General features: G+C 37.7%; 1 protein-coding gene across 1 annotated transcript in view; it reads right to left on the bottom strand.

Annotated features, from left to right (window-relative positions):
• The window catches only part of NWD2 (NACHT and WD repeat domain containing 2), a 208,527-nt gene that overhangs the window by 12,850 nt on the left and 173,697 nt on the right, over window positions 1-21,980 (bottom strand). Inside the window, exons 4-5 of the mRNA XM_003776437.5 lie at window positions 5,823-6,026; window positions 2,588-2,732 (exon numbers count right to left, since the gene is read on the bottom strand). Coding sequence (XP_003776485.4) covers window positions 2,588-2,732; window positions 5,823-6,026 — 349 coding nt within the window. The remainder of the gene's footprint in view (window positions 1-2,587; window positions 2,733-5,822; window positions 6,027-21,980) is intronic.

Genomic DNA, 21,980 nt, shown 5'->3' with positions numbered 1-21,980 from the left:
ACTCCCAGAAAACAATTCAACTATAACTTGACATTGTTATCACATTTATGAAAAGAGTGTATCAAGCAGAAGTGTTGATCACAAATGGAGCAAAAAAAGAAATACAGATAAACCAATTTGGCAGAGCCCATCTAAGCTTGGCTCAGGGCGGATAAATGCTGTATACAGAATGCCTGGTATGGTATAGACTTAAATATACCTAAATAAATGATAGCTATGATACAAAGGCAACTCTACAGAGTTATTTTTAGAGGCAAAGTGCATGTTTATGATTTTATGGGAATTTTATTCATAGTTTGTGATGCCTATCTATAAATATTATAAATTTTAGAATTTTAGGGCATTATTAGAATATTATATTTATTTTCTGTTTTTGCATGTTCCTTAATGTCCTGAAATTTAACCAGTGATAGCATCCACTGAAAGTAATGGTAGAAATAGGTTTCCAGTCCTGGTAACTATTATCCATGAGAAATTAATTTCTTTACAATTCCCAAGGCCACTGAGTTTTGATGTTCTCAGAAGGGCACCATTTTAGAGTCTAATTTATTTCTCTTCCTCTCCTGTTGTTTAAAAAGGTGAAACTAGAAGCGTGAAAAATTACATTCAAACATAAATAATACACCTTTAACAGGTTCTATCCAGTATTCTTATTTCAAGATTTCTAAAAATATAATATATACTATATCTGTTTGAAAGAGTTGGCACGTCAGCGATTTTGATTGTGCAGACATGATCTTAAAAGGAGTTTGAACATAAAACAAGTAAAATTGTCATAAGCATGTATATCTTCAGGAGATATAACCCAAGCAGAAAATACTCCACTTGTAGTAGCTCACGTGAAATTTCTCATCTTCATATGGCTATCTACGTGGACACAGTTCTTCACTGTGGGGAAAGCTAGGACAAGTGTTTGCCAGTGAAATAACCAAACACTGGAGCTGTGCAATTGTAAATAAGAGGATGACTTCCCCAAACTGGTGTTTTTTACATAAATAATAGGAAAGCTTCACTCTAGGTACTTTTTTCTAAGACAGCTCTTGAAGGAACAGGGTTGTTCTGTTTTTGGTAAAGGTGAAGAGCCTGAGCCTCAAAGATGGATCTAAAGGTTCCAAAGGAACAAGGATCAATCCTAATCTATATATTCTAAATATAGTACTTATTCCTGATGATTTTGGTATTTTCAGGAAGACTTTAAATGAGACCTAATTTTTAAAAACAGCTTCCTTCTGGAATTTGTCAAAATGGTTTGTAACTTCTCTGAGCTTCACCCACATGCATCCAGTGAGAATGATTACCAAGTGCCTTTTAGGTTTTCACGAATGCTTTGCCGCACCATTCCAAAACCAATCTGAAAACACAGCTATTATAGTTTTTCCCTTTATAAATTTTTACTATCAACTTTCAAAATAAATGCTACACATCTGACTACTTTTACCTAGCTGTGTTTGTTCCCTGGAAACTATGACTGACATATTCCTTCAGTTCTGTAATTTCCTGAGCAACTTCTAATGATAAAGCTTCCTTTCCATGGCTGAGAAAGGCCAACAGGTGGCCTCTGTACACAGAATGCCTGGTATGGTACAGACTGAAATATACCTGAATAACTGGGTGGGTTTTTATTTTAATGTTAAATTTGAGCCTACCAAATAGCTGGGGAGGTTTTTATTTTAATGTTAAATTAGATCCTACCAAATCCGTTGTGCCAAACCCTCTGATGGCTTCCCATCTCACCCAGAATAAAACATAAGGTTCCTATTATGGCCTGTGCTCAACTTCTATCCTCATCTCTCCCTCCCAGTAAAAGTTAAAAAAAAAGAAAAAAAAAAAAGTAAAGCTACCTTTTATTTTTCCTGCTCCCGGAATTAGCTAAGCACGTTCCTGTCTCAGAGATCTTAAACCTGTTGCTCCCTCTGCTGGGAATTCTCTACCTTAGATACATATGGCACTGTCAGTTCTGATTTTCTTCTGTAATTCAGGTCCAAAGTCATCTCCTTTTTGCCCACCTCATCAAAATCTGGATCCCCACATCGTTTATCAGTCACTCTTATCCTATGACTGTGCTTTATTTTACTCATAATACTTATCAATCACTTTTGATATGATCTTGTTCATTTATTTGATTACTTGGCTATCATTTATGAATATATGTTTTATGAATATTTTTCCTCCCTCTAAAAAAATAAGTTGCAGGAGGCCTAAGACCTTGTCTTTTTAGTCAGCATTGTCTCCCCAGTGCTTGGCACATAGGAACCCAATAGATCCATTAATATTTGCTGGATAAGTGGGTGAGTGATGAATGAACAGCTCAACTGAGAAATCATGGCAGAATATGGTCAATTATATCCAGGGCCACCTCTGGCTTCTTTTAAAATCACATTTTCTAGAGAAGCCTTTGAGTTAAGGAAAGGCTTTTCTATGAATTAAAACAAAAGTACATTTGCTTCTCCAGAACATGAGAATATTTAGAAAAATTAAATTTCACCAGGCAGTAAATGAGATTAAATTTGCAGGGCATTAAAGGGAAGCAGTAGATGTACCTATTAATGATATATTTCTTATTTTACTGAAGGTGTGGGAAAATTACCTGAGAACAGGTACCTCTTAGCCTGGCTGTGTTTCATTTTACCCTTTTCGTGTAACAGCTTTACAGCAGCTTTAAATATCTTCTTGATCTCATCTGATATCTCTTGCCATGTCTTCTCATTTTCAGCATTGGTAGAAGGCTGCATCTATAGAAATGTAAAAGGGAGAAATTAGTCTTACAATTATCAAAGAAAAATAATATTTAAGAACAAGAAAATTTCTATTATTTGAAGGCCTACTATGTGCCAATACTATGATAGGTGCTTTACAGACAGTGTCTAATTTAATCTCCTCGATAACCCTGAAAGTTAGAAATTATTTCTGTGTTGCATGTGAAGACCAAGTTACACAAGGGTGTGATCCAAATACGGTGTGTTTGTTGGACTTTCCTATATACCATGCTCTTCCCTTTTGAGTTTTGATACAAGTACCATAAGAAAATAATCTCTGGTGTCCTCCAAAGGGGAGAGAAAGTTAAAGGGGAGGTGCTCTTATGTTATATCTAATTGTCTTTATTTGTTTTAGCTTCATTTGTTTTGATGGTCCACTGGAAGATAAAATGGGAGGACTGCCTACCAATAAAGTAACATTTATATAGTCTTGATGATAATCTTATTCACACATTCATTTATTCAATAATAATTTATGCAGAAATATCATGTGGGGTCTTAGGAATAATCTCAATTTCCCTAGTGGATCATAAAAATAAATGAAGAAACAATTAAAGCAAATTAAATAGTAACATATGAGAAAATCCCCCAGATCATGGTAGAAACTGGTTTCTTGGGGTATCAGATTCTTTGCTATCTATATTTACTCCTGGCATCTTTAACTGGGAAATGGTTTGGGTTTACCCCAATATTCCCACCCAGAGAACCAATATTGTTACAGATAATTACTTTGAATAATACATGTGAGGGTGAAGAAGAAAAATCAAGGATTCTGATATGATTTCCTATTGCACAGAGGAAATGTGTTATGTTGGATACCAGAATGACAAATATACAGATCCCGAAGTGGAGAACTGTGGGTAACCCATGGCTGTCCTCTTGGAACTGCCTGGGTGCTGACTGAATCAAGGACATTCTCTTTGGCAGAGAGTTGGATATCTATGCCTTCTTTGCAATCTCCCTAAATATTCTACTCAATGAACAGGTCCACCATTCCCCTCTTCCTCTTTCATTTGCTTTTAAGGGACGTATCATAAACTTGGGAGCCAAGTTGGAAAGTAGATAATAACGTTTCCATCATGCTCAAGCATGAATCAGCTTCATTCCATCACTCTCTATAAGATGCATGAATATAAATGAACTGTTTAAGATGTTAAAGAAAAAATATTAAGTTAAAATTTAAAAAGAGACTATAAATAGCTAGGTAGATTTTACAAAGGCCTTCCTCCCACAGAAAACAAATGCATACATGAATCTTTCACAAAATAAAAACTGTAACTGTCAAACTTGAAAACTCAATGTATAGACAGAGTGAACACAACTGAAGAAAAAATTGGTGAACTGGAAAAATAATCTGAAGTTATCTTCTGGAAAGCAGCACAGAGATAAGAAAATTGATCATGTGAAACTGATCATGATTATGATGATGATATGATTATGATCAGTTTCACATGATCAATTTTCTTGATTTTTTTTTTCTTCTTCACCCTCACGTGTATTATTCAAAGTAATTAACTGTAAGAATATTGTTTCTCTGGGTGGGAATATTGGGGTAAACCTAACTGATCATGTGAAATGATCCATTTTCATTGATTATGTGAGAGAGAATTAGAAGCCGTCGAGGACAGAATGAGGTGGCCGAATGCAAACGTAATTAAGGAGCACAAGGAAAGAACAGAGGGAATTGAGGAGAGGCATTGTTTGATGAGATGATGACTGAGAATTTTCTAGAATTAAGAGACTATACGAATTCACAGATATAGTAAGCATGACATATACCAATCAGAACAAATAGACACATTATAGAAAAGTGGGCAAAACAATAATTTTTCAGATAAGTAAAAAAAGGGAGCTTCATTAATGGAACTTTAACCAATTAATATTAAGAATTAATAATCAATTATTTCATTAAATTATTAATTGTTTAATAATACCAATATTAATAAGTAAAAATCAGTATCACTAGTAAACCTTCATTGATGGAACTTATAAAGGATATACTTCAGGAAGAAGGAAAATTAGCCTAGAAGGAAAGTCAGAGATGCTAAATGGAAAGGTGAGTGACAATTTATAGTTTCTTAGCTTTGGATTTAGTTTTTTTCATTAAATTTTTAAAGGTGCACAATGTGATGTGCACAATCAAGCTAACTAACCACAACCAAGCTAACTAACAAATCCACTACCTCACATAATTACCTTTGTTTTGGCTGGTGGTAAGAACACTTGAGATCTACTCTCTTAGCCAATTTCAGGTTTATAATTAACTATAGTCACCATGAAAGTTTGTGCCCTTTGACCAACATCTCTCCATTTCCTCTAAATCCCAGACCTTTGTAAACACACTTCTACTCTCTGTTACCATGATCTCAACATTTTTAGATTCCACATATAAGTGAGATCATACGGTATTTGTCTTTCTGGGCCTGGCTTAATTCACTTAGCATAATGTCCTCCAGGTTCATCCATGTTGCTGTAAATGGTAGGATTGCTTTCTTTTAAAAAGACTGAATAATATCACAGTATGTGTGTATATAAATGTTCCTTAATTTCCTTCTACATTTTCTTTATCTTTTCATTTGCTGGCAGACACTTAGACTGTTTCCATATCTTGGCTATTGTGAACAATTCTGCAATGAACCTGGGAGTGCGGATATCTCTTCAAGACAGTGATTTTATTGCCTTTGGATATATACCCAGAAGTGGGTAGTTCTATTTTTAATTTTTTGGGGAACTGCTATACTGTTTCCCAGAGAGGCTGCCCGAATGTACAGTCCCACCAACAGTGTACCAGGGTTCCTTTTTCTTCACATCCTCTCTAATGCCTATTATCTTTTGACTTTTTGATGGCCATCCTAATAGGTGTAAAGTGATATGGCATTGTGGCTTTCATTTGTGTTTCCCTAAGGATCAGTGTGGATTTAGTTGTTAAAAGGAAAACCTGGGGCCTAGGGCAGAGTAACTTTCTGTCTACTCTGCCTTTTCTGTGCAGAACCACCCCTGGATGACGTAAACAGTAATAAATGTAGTAATGGACAGATCCATAGGCTGGAAGGAAAGGCAGCTTACTGCATTTCTATTGCTTCTCAGCATTTCTGACTTGGGTCTGAGGTAATAGGCTGCTGGCACCGAGTTCTCATCTCGACAGTACCACTCCTCCAGCAACTTGGTCTCCAGCTTTGCCTCTATGGCGGCATCCAAAATCATTTCAAACTCTGAGGCTTCAACTTCTCCAGGGATTCGGATATTCCCATATTTTTCACCTAATAGTCCCTGTGTATCAACAAGAAAGTTCAATTTAGTGTATCACCAAGAAAGTTCATTTTAGTATTCACATCACATGGTCACTGAATAAATATTAATCAATAGATAATAAGATACATTGCTCCATCAGTTTTCTCTTTGGTCACAGTGGATGGTTGATTTCCTAAGTAAAATTAGATCAACTATATTATAACAAATTATCCATAGGTTGAGAAATGAGACTGCATATCACATCAGATGAATTCAAAATAAACAATTTTTGCAGCCAATTTACTTTCTCAAAGTTTACATAATACAACAAAAGCTGATCTACTCTGAGATTTGTTTGTTCATATCAAAGAAAAATGATGTGCTAGACCTTAAAAATGTCAAACATGTAAAGCCTCAAACCAAAGAACTGCTCTGTCAAGTACTGACAGCATAATTCTAAGTTTCAGATTCACACTGCTACAATAGAAAGAAGTATGACATCACTGAATGTGATACTACTAGTAACCCCACTGGTAACTAAAAAAACAAAAAATTCAAAATGTAAACAAGAGAGCATTTTCTCTCTATTAAATTGGCAAAAGAAACCTCTCACAGAAAAACAATGAACAAATATATACTCAGCCTTATGGCAAGGTGTGAGAAAATAACCATAGAGTGCTGATGGGCGTGTAAAATGATCTAGCATTTGAAGCCTAATCAGGCAATATGTATTCAGAGCCCTAAAAATATATATCACTTTTTACTTGGCATTTTTTTCTTCTGGGAATTTGTCTTTAGAAAATAATTAAGGAGGCAAATCAAGACTTAAAGGAATATTTATGCTGAATTGGTTTCTTTGAAAGAATTGTGTAATAACCTAAATGTTCATTCAAAGGATGTACTAAATTGTATCATACAACTATATTGACTTAGAAAGATGTTTGCAAGTATATGTTAAGTGAAAAGGGTAAGTTATAAAATGGCATACATAAGATGATTCCAGGCTGAGTGCGATGGCTCTCGCCTGTAATCCCAGCACTTTGGGAGGCTGAGGTGGGTGGATCACTCGAGGCCAGGAGCTCGAGACCAGCCTGTCCAACATGATGAAACCCTGTCTCTACTGAAAAGTATAAAAATTAGCCAGGCATGGTGGCATGTGACTATAATCTCAGCTACTTGGGAGGCTGAGGGACAAGAATTGCTTGAATCCAGAAGAGGGAGGTTTCAGTGAGCCAAGATTGCGCCGCTGCACTCTAGCCTGGTCAACAGAATGAGACTCTGTCTCAAAAAAATAAAAGATGATTCCAGTGATTTTGACATTTATATATAGAGAGAAGAGAAAGAATATTACGTACATATGTTAGAGAGAATATCACGCATATATGTATACACAAACATACATAAGAAACATTTTATAAAAATACAAAGCAAGGTTATTAATGGCTATCTTTGGGTGATTTTAAATTTACATAGGTCATTTAATAAGTTTATTATTTTTTATTAAAAACCTTTTTTTGGTATATATATATATTATTTTGTAGTGAGAAAACCGGTAGGTATTTAAACATTTTAAATTTAGTGGTGTGGGCCGGGCCTGGTGGCTCACATGTGATCCCAGCACTTTGGGAGGCCAAGGCGGGTGGATCACCTCAGGTCAGGAGTTTGAGATCAGCCTGGCCAACATGGTTAAACCCTGTCTCTACTAAAAATACAACAACTAGCCAGGCATAGTGGTGTGTGCCTGTAATCCCAGCTACTGGGGAGGCTGAGGCAGGAGAATCGCTTTAACCTGGAAGGCAGAAGTTGCAGTGAGCCGAGACCGTGCCATTGCACTCCAGCCTGGGCAACATAGCGAGACTCTATCTTAAAAAAAAATTAGTGGTACTGCCTATTTGCTTTGTGGAGCAACACTTTCAAGGTTGCTGAGAGTGTCTGCTTACACCAGTGGTTCTCACAGTGTGGACCTGGAACCAGCAGCATCTGCAACACCTGGGAACATTCAAATTCTTAAGTCTCATCCCAGAGCTACCAAAAAATAAACTCTGGTTACAGAGCTGAGCAATTTATGTTTTAGCAAGTCCTCCAGGTGGCTGAACTTCTGATTTAAGCTAATAAAACTATTAGCTTATATAGCACTTGGTATTTCAATTAATCTTCATCTTATCTAGTAGAAATAAGGAGGGAACACAAAGGACCTCTTACATAAGCCTACAGTAACCAAAGCAATTTGTCTGCTTTATTGTATCCATGAGACACTTTCTGTTCAATCTGGGGACATTTTTGTTCTTTCCTCTTGTTGATTAGCATTTTAGCATAAACATCAAGCTGTGTTTAGCCACAGGAAGGTGAATTTCAGGTTTGGTTTCCCTAGGGGGCATTTCTGACTACTTCTACTGCCTGTCCAGTATTCATAGTGTTCTTTTCATCTGATACAGGCAGCTGAAAGAGTAAGAGAAGTCCTTGGTAGATCTGTGTCCACGTAAATTCATGACCTAAATTCTACAACACAATGGTAAGCTCTCTGAGGGAGAGGCCAGAGCTGTTTATTCCTAGCTCATAGAAATGATTAAAACACACATTTGTTGACTAAATGAATGAACCAAGACAGAAAAAGAAATCATTAAAGTTTGTTCTGCTCTTCTCTGAAGCTTCTTTCTGTAGTCAAATAAAATAGTTCAGCTCTCAATAGGTAGAGTAACAATTTGGGAAGGTACTAGTTTTGTGAGCAATACTCATTTCAGCTGTATTGCTTAAGCAGGTACTGTATAAACATATCTCTGGTTGGACCATGTCCTCTCTCTCTCCTTAGCACATAAGCCATCTCATATAACTGGTTTACTGAAGGTGACTGTGGGTAACTGAATTCACTGCCTCAAGCTCAAGCCTCCTCAGTACTGGCCTCAATGACTGGAAAGGAAGTAGATCTAACCTAGCTGCTCTTTTTGGCTTCAAAAGTCCCTTTGGAAGGGTCTAGAATGGGGGGATGCTACATTATTGGTATCTATTATTTCAGCATGGTATATGAAGGTTCTACAGATGGTGTGCTAATCCCAACCCACTATATTAGCCTGAAGGCCAATTAAGAGCACTTCTATTTTAATCTACATTGGGCCAATCTTGATAACAGGTTTATATAACACAAATGATGTATCTCAAGTTGTTTCCCAACTTCTAATGGTTCCCTCTTCCAGAATCTCTTTTGCTAAACAAATAGGCATGACCTTTTATTTTACCACACACACAGAGGAACATGCTCTTTTTTAGGGTAACAAACCTGGTGATTATCCCATTATCTTGCCTAATTCTGGACACTCAGCACTCTTAGTCGGGGTTGTGTGCCACTAAGAATGAGGTTTTAATGCTCGGATGTGCCATCGAACAGACCCACATGGGCAAAATAGGGAATAAGAGAATGTCGAAGCAGTAGGCATTGGTAGAATTCAAGAAAATATACAGATGGAGTTTGGCCATTGGTGGAGGACCAGGTAGACAGGCAGCACATTAAATATGGGATTTAATAATTGACAACACTCCATCTAGTAGCCAATTAGGTCTTGGAATATCATGCACTAGCTACTACAATCCAAGGCAAGACCAGCCGGGTTTTGGGCATGAAGCAGGGAAGAGGACAAAATAGAGAGAACAGAAACAAGATCTTGTCCCTGGACAGCACCATCATGATTGCACAGCAATGTACTGTTGGTTCTTCAACTTCTTTCTGCTCTAAACAAGGCTGGTCTTAGAGACTAGGATTCAGTCAAATCTATGGATTGGTTTCTAAAATATGCTCCACAGATCATCTACTGGATGATATGCTCCCTGGATCACCCAGGGTACTTGCTAAAATGTAGGTTGCTAGGTCCATTCTCAGATGGAAAGAACATTGTGAGTGAAGATTCCAAGGAAACTGCATTTTAAAATGAGGTTCCAAAGGAATTCAGAATTTGAGACCATTGCTATGGGCAGTGCATATGTGGTCTCATGAGGAATGGTTAGCAAGTACTGAAGGGGCAGAGCCTGGACCACAGAGGATCATTTCAAAAATCAAGGGCTATTTAAAAATAATAATTTCTTTCAGTTGAGCACCTGGCACCAAATACTGTAATTATTTAATCGATATAGTAAGGCAGAATGTTCCTTAAAGATTACTAAAGAAGAAAAAATATCCTCATCCCATTCTAATAACAAATACATATTGAGTGCCTACTATATATAAAGTGGTAATACAGAACTTCAGAAAAGTAATAATGTGCTACAGGCTTAAAGTTACTTATTGGATTGTTCTCCCTTACTCTTTTCCTTCTCTCTATTGATTATTCCTTCAGGTGGAATGCTCATAAATCATGAATCAGTTAATTTTTAGGAGTCTAAGACAGGATTCTACCTCAGTCTTATCTTGCCATTTGAGAAACAGCAAAAGTGAATTTTGCTTCCACATTTTTCAGTAAGATATTTTTGGTTTGTGAATGTGTGTGTAGTTACAGTTCTAAGATAACACACAAATACTTACAAATAAGGCAATGCACAAATATTTTACCAGGACCAGAGTCAATTTAGAGAAGGGGGCAGTCCAACTCAGTTGCAAAGTCCAGTTCATAGGTCAATGGACCAGAGCAGGGGTGGAGATGGAAGACCAAGTTCAAGAGGCTAGCAGCTAGACTCTAGGCAGCAAGATGGATTCCACTGTTTTGTTTCCTAATTAGACTATTCCTTAGCTCTGCAGCCATGGGGAGTATCCATGAATGACTTTAGGGCAGCCACAGCAGCTATGAGCAAGAAGGCATCCTTCTCTGTTCACTGGCAATAGAGTATTTATTCCAGCCACTGAAAGAGAAACAGATTTTCCACATCCTTCTGACCCTAATTCTCAAAAAGCTTGCTTTTTGCTTAGTTAAACCAACTTTGCCAGTTTGTAGGGAAAAACTTGGTGCAGAGATGAGAGACTACATTCAATTTTGCATTGAAGTCCACTTTTATGGGTTACACTATTGATCCATCTGCCTATGACCCTAGACAGAAGAAACGCATATGACTGAAAGAATTTTCTTTTTATTGAATAGTTTAAACATTCTGCCAATACGTAGGTGAAAATAAACATATGGGATTTTGCCTGTCTGTAGAAATCTATAGTCACCTCTCTCCCATCCACCTTACCAAATGTGGAAACACATTTAAATTGGCCTATTCTTAAACACTGAAGACACATAATATCAGCTAGGCAGAAAGCAACAATACAACACTCAAATATAATCTGGGGAGTTAAGTCCAGAAGGCTGAAAAATCTAAGAAAAATTTATCAGACTTTTATGTAGTTTCTGCATGTATAATCCTAGAATAACAAACACTTCCTGATGTTTTGGAACTGGATAGAGGTGGTGTTTGTACAACACTGTAAATGTAGTAAATGTCACCAAATTGTTCACTTTAAAATGGTTAATTTTATGTTGTATGAATTTCACCACAATTAAAAAATACTTTCCGAACTATTGAGCTCTTTAGACTAGGAACTTAAATATAAAAAGACTCCCTAGTTTTTAAAATCTCATTTTCCTTCTTTATATGCTGCTATAGCTACATCTAAGCCACTGCTTTCAAAGGCTTAGAGATAACATTTTCCCTCCTCTCAATTGATTTTTTTTCTTTTCCACTGGGCAAATATTGATTTCTCTCCACTCTGTTCTTCATGTGCAGTTAGCTCTGCTGCAACTGAGAATCTTTGGGGTCTGAGTCTATGGCATGCAGTTTGTATTGTACCAAACAGAACAGAGGAATAAGTATTCTTGAAGGTGTTGATGAGCTCAGTGTGTCTTTGACTTTACTCTGTGGTGGGATGTCAGGAAAGACAGGTGAGGATAGAGTATTTGGGGTTATGGATGCCATGCTTTGTTGGGCATGAGGCAGCTGCTCCCTGGACTGCTGTTTATGAGCCATTGCTCATGGGAGAGCTGTAAAGGAAAAGAGATCTCCACTCATCCTCCTCCACAAACTGGTGCTGTAACAAGCTGAAGCACATACTCTTTAAATGCCCTATTCTCCCAGCCTAATCACTGGAGCAAGGCAGGTGGGTCTGTTTCTCTCTTTCTATAGGCTTCTATTTATTAAAATAAAATTCTATGATTTTATGCATAATTTTCCTTCATATATGATTCATTTGACACTCAAGAATCTGTGAAGTAGGGAGAGACACTAAGGCTCTCAGACCTCAGCAGGCTTGCCCAAGGCCATGTTTCCCAGAAGACATGGTAGTACCAGCAACTGAATATGGGGCTTTAAATTCAATAACCCCATTATTTCTACTTCATCAAGTTATTGTGCTACGTCCCCTTCTGAGAGTATCTTAGAGTAGCTCATTTGATTGTGATAGCTCTTGTAGGCAGTACCCTTGGCAGGGCTACCATGTATGAATGTGCAGGCTATGTACTGCACAACTCCATGGGGCACTGTTCACAAGGACTATGGCATGTTCAATGTTATAGCCTTGGGTGTTGGTATTCTTTCTACCTGATTTATTCTTTTGGGTGGGAGGACAAAGGTGGTTGTGATATATTCCCTGGAGCTCATGGCCAATGTTAAGAACTCTACTGTGGAGTAAAACCACCTGAACCCCGCCAAAGAGCCAGCAACACCTTATTCACAACTTAACATTATTTTCTCAATGATTTGGAAGTCAAGAAGCACCTATACATCTATTGGAATTTGTAATACAAACATAAGATACTTTATTTAGAAGTAAATTACAACTCAATTACTCAAACTTTAAGTTTCTTGTGTCACAAGTAGAAAGGGGAAATGGAGAAATGGGGATGTGATGGTTAATTTTATGTGTCAACATGACTGGACCACAGGATGCCCAGATATTTGACTTAACATTATTTCTGGTTGGGTATGTGATGTTGTTTCTGGGTGAGATTAGCACTTGAATTGGTAGACTGAGTAAAGCAGATGGCCCTTCCCAACTGGGTATGTACCATCCAATCCATTGAGGGCCTGAAGAGAACAAAAAGACAGAGTAAAGGAGAATTTGTTCTCTCTGCCTGACTGTTGAGCTGAGATATTGATCTTCTGCTCTTGGACTGGGACTTATTCCATTGGCACTCCTGTTTCTTTGGCCTTTGCACTTGGACTGGAATTTATACCACCAGCTTCCCTAGGCCTCCAGCCTGCAGATGGCAGATCATGGGGCTTGTCAGACTCCACAGTTGCAAGAGCCAGTGCCTTATAATAAGTCATCTATATATATTTGATTGATTTTGTTTTTCTGGAGAACTCTAATACAGGGGGAGATGGGAAAATGATAATAAATTGCAAAATAATAATGACAAGTGACTAAAACATTCCCTGTTAAAATAATGTCCACATTAAAGATAATCTAGATAAGGTCTTTAAGAAAGGTAATATTTTTGGCACCAACAGACATGAGGGTAATATTTTTGGAAAACTGTTAATTTCTTAGTTATTACAGATACACGCTTGTATGCAGGGTTGCCAAGAAGGAATGTTAGCAGATATATCTAGCACATTAAGTGTTTTCATTCCAAAACATTCAATTATCCAGATATCCATGATGGTTCTGATGGTTGATAATAATTTGATATTTACTGGCATCTCTCTATGGGCAAAAAAAAAACAACAATCAATTTCCTACAATGTGTACACAGTGAGCCTGTGTTTCACATATTACAAATATGAGTCTCTGAAATAGGATATATTGACAAAGGGATACATTCATGGGTACAAATACTTAATCTAATCTGCAGATAAAGAAAGAATATTTTGAGGTTAATAGAAGGCAAGGCATTAGGAGTGACGTAAGCAGATTGTCGTGTCTCTCTGAGTTTCAGCTTTCATATTTGTTAACAGAGATAAAACTGTTCCCTTGTATATTTATCTGGCCACATATCTCCTCTGGTGCATCATGAGAATCAAACAGGTGAGAGTGAGAGCACTCTGAAATGTAAAGCACTTGGCAATACATAAAGTATCACTATATAAACATAGTTTATAGAGAAACACATATATATGGCATACTAATACATATATACACAGAATAGAAACAAATGCTGAGAGGCACAGCTGAATAGATAGAATAATGAAGTATTTCTTGATTGGAAAGACAAATAGAGGCTAGAAGGGAGGAAAAAATGCACAAGTAGTTGCTTACAGGTGGTATGAAGGTAAAAAAATGTGTGGTCAGATAAGTACAAACTTATCAATGTTCCAGGGGTGGAGAAAAAGAGCTTTAAAATAATTATGCTGGGTTAACTGCACTAGCTAGCTGGAACCACAGCAACAGATGTACAGAGTCACCTTTATAGAGAACAGGCAGTACTTTAAGGGCAGGCGGCAACTCACATGTAAAACAGAAGTTTCAAAAATGAAGCTGTTTGTATTATAATCAGTGTGTTCATAGCTACGTTTGCGGGAATTGAGTTACCTAAATTCAGTTTCTCTATAAAGGAAGGCCAGCATTGCTATGGACTAACTTGTGTCTCCTCAAAATTCGTATGTCGAAGCCCTAACTACCCATGTGACTGTATTGAAGATGGGGCTTTTAAGGAGGTGATTAAGGTTAAATAAGGTCATAAGAATGGAGCCTTAAACTAACAGAACTGGTGCCCTTATTGGAAGAGAGACACCAGAGCTGTCTCTGTCTAGTGAGGACACAGCGAGAAGATGGCCCTTATTCTAGTCTGAAAGACAGCCCTCACTGGAACCTGACCATGCTGGCACTCTAATCTTAAACTTCCAGTTCCCAGACTGTGAAAAAAAAAATTCTGTTGTTTAATCTACACGTCTACAGTATTTTGTCCTTGCGGCTTGAACTGACTAATACAAGCATACAGATGAACAAAATGAATGCGATTTTGTCAACATAAGGTCTGCTGCGTTTGGCAGAGATCGTAAAATGAGGCAGTCAAGTCATAGATTAGCTAATTTACCAATTTCGTCTAACATATAGCAGAATAACTAAACTGATGCTTCATTCACGTTTCTTTGAGAGCTAACAATTCTCAGCTTTCTCAAAATCACATTATAGTTTTACCTTTCTTGAAACCAACATTTGTGGTTTAATCATAGTTATTAAATTTACACACATAAACTCACTGCTGAACTCCTTACATTAATAATAATTCTGCTTTTTACTTATTGCAAGATGCTTTTGCCTGTAAGGAAGTTTCATTACTTGGAAAACACTGAACACAACCATTATTCTTTAGAAATATCAGAACAAAGGGAACAGCCATAAGGGTGAAAGAGCTGCATAACAGAGCCACATGGAATGGAGCCATTCCAGAGTTTGCAGTTAACTTACATTACTTCCAAAGTACAGATTACAACCCTAACCCTGGCAGTTGCCTTACAAAATTGAGAACTGTGAAATGTGTAAGGATTACTGGAATTCTAAAGTGCTGGAGAAAGAATTCATTGGGAAAATGAATACAAAAAGAGCTAAGTTTTCAGAGGGGTAGTGGAGACAGAGTTTTGGGCGTATTAAAAATGTGATGTCAAATTAGCCAGGCATGGTGGCGGGCACCTGTAATCCCAGCTACTCGGGAGGCTGAGGCAGGAGAATGGTGTGAACCCGGGAGGCAGAGCTTGCAGTGAGCCGAAAAAAAAGTGAGATGTCTGTGTTATTCAAGTGGTGCTGTCCATGAAGAATTAGAGATGTAGATCTGTGGGCCGAAAGATTAAGCTGGCTGGAATAGTAGTCCTGGCAGTTATCCAGGATTCATTCAATAAATTCTTATTGAGTACTTAACCTTTTAGGGTGATCAACTCTTTCTGTGTGCTCAGGACTGTCCTAGTTTGAACACTCAAAGTCCCAGGAACCACCCCTGCCCCAGTCCCAAATAAGCCAGGACAGTTGGTCATGCTAAGACAGTCATGGTCTCTGCTCCTTTTGTGCCCTTTTTCTTCCTTTTTATTTTTTTGTTTTTGAGACAGAGTCTAGTTCTATCACCAGGCTGGACTGGCAGTGGTGAGATCTCAGCTCACTGCAGCCTCTACCTTCTGGGTTCAAGTGATTCTCCTGTCTCAGCCTCCTGAGTAGCTGGGACTACAGGTGCGTACCACCACACCAGCTAATTTTTGTATTTTTAGTAGAGACAGGGTTTCACCATGTTGGCCAGGATAGTCTTGATCTCTTGACCTCGTGATCCACCCACCTGAGCCTCCCAAAATGCTGAGATTATAGGTGTGAGCCACCGTGCCTGGCCTGTGCCTTTCTCCTAGGAGAGCAGTCAGATACCTGTATGGATTAGATAGTTTGAGGGGCAATTACAGAGTGGAAAGAGGGTGGAGCTGAGGATCACCAACCTTTAGCTAGGCTACAGAAGCAGAGGGAGGAAGAATGGAAAAGTGTCACTGAAGTCAACAGAGAAGAGAATAATACTCAAGACATTTATAAAGAGCTGTTATAGAGCAATGGAACAATGGACAAAGGACATGAACGGGTAATTCATATATGCAAAAAGATAAATGTAAGTATGAAAAATAATAACGCTCACCCTATTAACAATCGTAGGACTGCAAATGAAAGCACAAATGTGATAAGATCTTTTTGCTTATCAAACTGATAGAGGAAAATAATGAGCATACCTATGGTTTCTAGGCAACTGGGAAACAGGCAGTCTCAGACAGAGTGCCAATAAAAATGAGTATAACATTTTGAAGATGTAGTTTGGCAGTAGATATAAAATTTCACTTTTAGAAATTCATCCTATTTGCAGAAAGATTTGTGTGCAAAGAAGTTCAACAATTTTTAGCTTATATCTTGGTCTTATTCTATAAGAGATGTTTGATTTACCAGTGTTAATATAAACAAGAAAACTGAGAGTAAAATTTCCCAAGATGATGAATTCCCATAATGTGTGGTACATAAGTCTGCTCTAAGTTTTCATTTTTCTAATTCTGAGAAACAAAAAAACAGAGAAATAAAGAATAAACAACCCAGTTTGACAGCTCAACATTTTGTCATATTTTCAAGTGGGTTTTAAAAAATTAGTAGACTATTGAGAAGTGTCTGTTTATATCCTTTGCCCACTTTTTGATGGGGTTGTTTATTTCTTGTACTTAAGTTCCTTGTAGATTCTGGATATTAGCCCTTTGTCAGATGGATAGATTGCAAAAATTTTCTCCCATCCTGTAGGTTGTCTGTTTACTTTGATGATAGTTTCTTTTGCTGTGCAGAAGCTCTTTAGTTTAATTAGATCCCATTTGTTAATTTTGGCTTTTGTTGCCATTGCTCTTGGTTCTTTAGACATGAAGTCTTTGCCTATGCCTATGTCCTGAAAGGTATTGCCCAAGTTTTATTCCAGGACTTTTATGGTCCTAGGTCTTATGTTTAAGTCTTTAATCCATCTTGAGTTAAATTTTGTATAAGGTGTAAAGAAGGGGTCCAGTTTCAGTTTTCTGCATATGGCTAGCCAGTTTTCCCACACCATTTATTAAATAGGGAATATTTTATTCACTGCTTGTTTTTATCAGATTTGTCACAGATCAGATGGTTGTAGATGTGTGGTGTTATTTCTGAGGCCTCTGTTCTGTTCTATTGGTCTATATATCTGTTTTGGTACCAGTACCATGCTGTTTTGATTACTGTAGCCTTGTAGTATAGTTTGAAGTCAGGTAGCATGATGCCTCCAGCTTTGTTCTTATGCAGCCAATAAACATGAAAAAAAGCTCATCATCACTGGGCATTAGAGAAATGCAAATCAAAACCACAATGAGATACCATCTTACACCAGTTAGAATGGTGATCATGGTGATCATTAAAAAGTCAGAAAACAACAGATGCTGGAGAGGATGTGGAGAAATAGGAACACTTTTACACTGTTGGTGGGAATGTAAATTAATTCAACCTCTATGGAAGACAGTGTGGCAATTCCTCAAGGATCTAGAACCAGAAATACCATTTGACCCAGCAATCCCATTATGGGATTTATAACCCAAAGGGAGAAAGATCTTTCTTTGGGAGAAAGATCACAGAATTTAAGTGCCATTTTCATGATATCAAGGATATTTACCATCAACATAGTTTGTGAGTGTTGACACTGACCTTGAGCACCTGGCTAACACAGTGTTGGCTTTCTCCACTTTCAAGTTATTCCTCTCCCCTCATTTTCATACTGTACTCATTAGAAGGAAATCATTATGTGTAGCCCACATTTAAGGGGTGAGAATTATGCCCCCCTCTTTTAGGGGAGAGTATCTACATCATTACATAATCTACATAATTTGAAATTATTCTGCATAGAAGACTTGTCTCTTCTTCCCTATTTATTAATTTATTCAATAGTTTATTTATATTGGTATGGACTCATTGATATTTATTCATATTTTGGGTTATAATCCAATACCACTTTATTTTGTTGCTCAAGTTTTTCCAGCTTTGGCCATTGGGAGCTCTTTCGTTGGGTTCCTGGGCCCTTTGACTTACCACCCTTCCATCCTTTTTTTGAAGAACTCCTTACCTCCTGGTACTACAAGATACTCCAGTCCCAGAATAATCCATTCTCTAAGGAGCCCTTATTCCTTTTATTAGAGAATATTATTAGAAATCAAGATCTGGGTGCTAGATGTTGTTGTTGCTACTTTGCTGTCATTTCTTTTAGGTCCCCTCTATTGACGGAGCAAATAATTATATGTGCGTATACTAACCTGTGTATATACATATATCCATATATATTTCTATCTCTGCTGTATATTAAATTATTAATCTTAATCTATATTAATTTAAGCTTGAGTTCTCCATAAGAAAATATCTCCAACTTTGACTCATTACCATGGATCATTCTAGCCTCCTCCTGTTGTTGATCTGTACATTCAACCCCAGTAGTGAGAAACCTGAATCCTGCCATCTGCCAATTACTTAATTGTTCAATTCCAGGATACATGTACAGCTGTATGAGAATTGTTAGTCTCCTCCTTGTGGGAAATGATTTAATCAACAAGAGCACAGTGTTTATTTACAGTTCCTTTTGCCTTCAGGCCTCCAGACTCCCTTATTTCCAATAGATCTTTTTAAAATAAAGGAAATAAAACAACATAAAGTTGAATTCCCTTTTGATCTGCAAATCTAGGCTGATTCCCCTCCTCCTTCACAAGATGCAACCATTTTTATACATTTGTTATATACCCCATTAGTCTATTAGCAAATTCCATATATACAAATATACCTCTATATGTTTTTTATTTTAAAATTTACATACATTATATGAGACATATTCTGTACTTTTAAAATTAATTTTTTTTGCAATGGCTCTATGTCAATAAGTTTAAATCCCATCTATTCTTTTGTATAACTGTGATATTCCAACCCAAGAATGTGCCACATTTTCACCATCAATTTCTTTACTGATGAATATTTAGATTCTCCCAATGTCTTTTTTGCTTTTATAAGTATTACCATATTAATGATCCCATCATTAAGCCAGCAATTTTCTTTTTTAAAAAAATTTTAAGAGAAATATATTCTAAATTTTATTTATTTTTTAATTCAATAGGTTTTTGTGGAACAGGTGGTATTGGTTAAGTTCTGGTATTGGCATTGAATGAGTTCTTCAGTGGTGATTTCTGAGATTTCTGCACTCATCACCTGAGCAATGTACACTGTACCCAATGTGTGGACTTTTATCTTTCATCCCCCTCCCACCCTTTCCCCTGAGTTCCCAAAGTCCATTGTATCATTCTTATGCCTTTGCATCCTCATAGCTTAGCTCCCACTTATGAGAACATATGATGCTTGGTCTTCCATTTCTGAGTTACTTCACTTATGATAATGGTCTCCAATTCCACCCAGGTTGCTGCAAATGCCAATATTTCGTTCCTTTTTATTTCTGAGTAGTATTCTATTATATATACATCTCACATTTTTATCCACTTGTTGATTGATGGGCATCTGGCCTGGTTCTATATTTTTGCAATTGCAAATTGTGCTGCTATAAACATGTGTGTGCAAGTTCTTCTTCATATAATGTCTTCTTTTCCTCGGGTAGATACCCAAGAGTGGCATTGCTGGATCAAATGGTGGATCTACTTTTAGTTCTTTAGGGAATCTCCACGCTGTTTTCCATAATGGTTGTACTAGTTTACATTCCCACCAGCAGTGTAAAAGTGTTCCCTTTTCACCACATCCACACCAACATCTATTATTTTTTGAGTTTTTGATTATGGCCATTCTTAAAGCCAGCAAATATTAAGGGCTTTATATCAGTGGAAATGACACCAATGTATATTTATATATTTTATGTACATATATAAAGGTATATAAATATATTTATTTAAAAAATATAACAAATACAAGTTCCATGCGCAGACCTGATTTCTCACTTCATACTTAAAAGCCTGGACTCCAGTCCTGTTTCGGGTGCCTGTGGATCCAGCTGGCTCGGTCCCTGCCCCGGCCTGGATACACTGCACCATGCCTGGCCCACAACAGGCTCTCACTTCTCCTGCTGCCTTGTGGGGGGTCAGCCCTAGTCAGTGTGTCTAGGGGTTCTTTCAAAGCTGACTGTGTGTGTGCAGATCCTGCTGAGGCCTTTCAGCCATGCTTGGAATGCCTTACAAAAAAGCTGAGTTGCCCATACATCCTGGTGATCCACTGTTCCAAGGGAAGTTTCTTCTTTCTAACTGAGGACACAGCAGACAGGCCTGGGAGGAAAGTTGGCCTGTGCATCATGGACCTGAGAACTTGACGGAGGGAAAGCTGGCTCAGTAAGTGTTAATTGTTTAAATAGTGACACCAGCGTCATTAATGAGTATCCATTATGAAGGCCTGGGCTTATGAAGCATTCTCTTCAGTATGTGCCTAATCCTTAATTGGACTTTCACATTTATAAGTTCTGGATATTGAGTATCTTTTGCCTATTTTTTTTTTGTTTGAGACGGAGTCTTGCACTGTCGCCCAGGCTGGAGTGCAGTCGCACGATCTCGGCTCACTGCAAGCTCCGCCTCCTGGGTTCACGCCATTCTCCTGCCTCAGCCTCCCTAGTAGCTGGGACTACAGGCGCCCGCCACCACGCCCGGCTAATTTTTTGTATTTTTAGTAAAGGCAGGGTTTCACCATGTTAGCCAGGATGGTCTCGATCTCCTGACCTCGTGATCCACCCACCTTGGCCTCCCAAAGGGCTGGGATTACAGGTGGGAGCCACCGTGCGCAGCCTCTTTTGCTTATTTTAAAGTAATGATTTATCTATCTGGCATCACCAGCTTCTCCACATGAGAAGGGGGAATATGAACGAATTCTAGACCATTCACTCATTTGATCTTTAGAACCATATTGTGATGCACTACCTCCACTTTAAAGCCAAGAGATCTGAGAGTGAGAGAGGTCAAGTAACTTGCCGAGGAATCTGACCCCAGGTCTCCTCTAACTTCAAAGTCTATGCTATTTCTCCCATACATGCTTTCTTCAGGGAGATTTCCAAATAGCCCGTTTATCCCTTTAGATATCTTAAAAACTCTTTGAAACAAATTTCAATAGAAAATGCCTAAATTGCCTTTTATACTCTCATTTCATCCCAATTTGTCTTAAATAAAGGACACTGAATGTAGTTTAACTTTTATTAATATGGAGGCACCGACAGTGGTTCAGAGCAGAAGCTCTCTGCTCTGTGACCTCAGCCAAGTTACTTAACCCCTCTGTGCTCCAGTGTGCTCCCTTATCTGTAAAATATAGAATCCAACAATGTCAATTCCAGTGGATTTCCCTGTGGATTAACCGCATTCATGTAAGTAAAGAAATTGGAAGGGTAACTGACACATAAATGCTCTATAAAGGCTAACACTGTTATTATTGATGAATTAATCAATAATCCACCATTGTATAATGTGTTGATCCAATTCTTTTATACTTTTTTGGTGCTCCAAATGTCAGGCTATAAGATGTGATTTTTCCTGCTGGCACTGTACCCACTTCCAGCAGTCTTCCTTTACTAGATAAAACGTGGAATGAGAAACTAGGCAAGCCAGCTTTTATAGAAGTGTACATTA

This window comes from Pongo abelii, chromosome 3 (genome assembly GCF_028885655.2).
Source record: "Pongo abelii isolate AG06213 chromosome 3, NHGRI_mPonAbe1-v2.0_pri, whole genome shotgun sequence".
Classification (NCBI taxonomy): Eukaryota; Metazoa; Chordata; class Mammalia; order Primates; family Hominidae; genus Pongo; species Pongo abelii.
The sequence above is the reverse complement of the archived record's forward strand: the minus strand, read 5'-3'. Positions and strand labels throughout refer to the sequence as shown.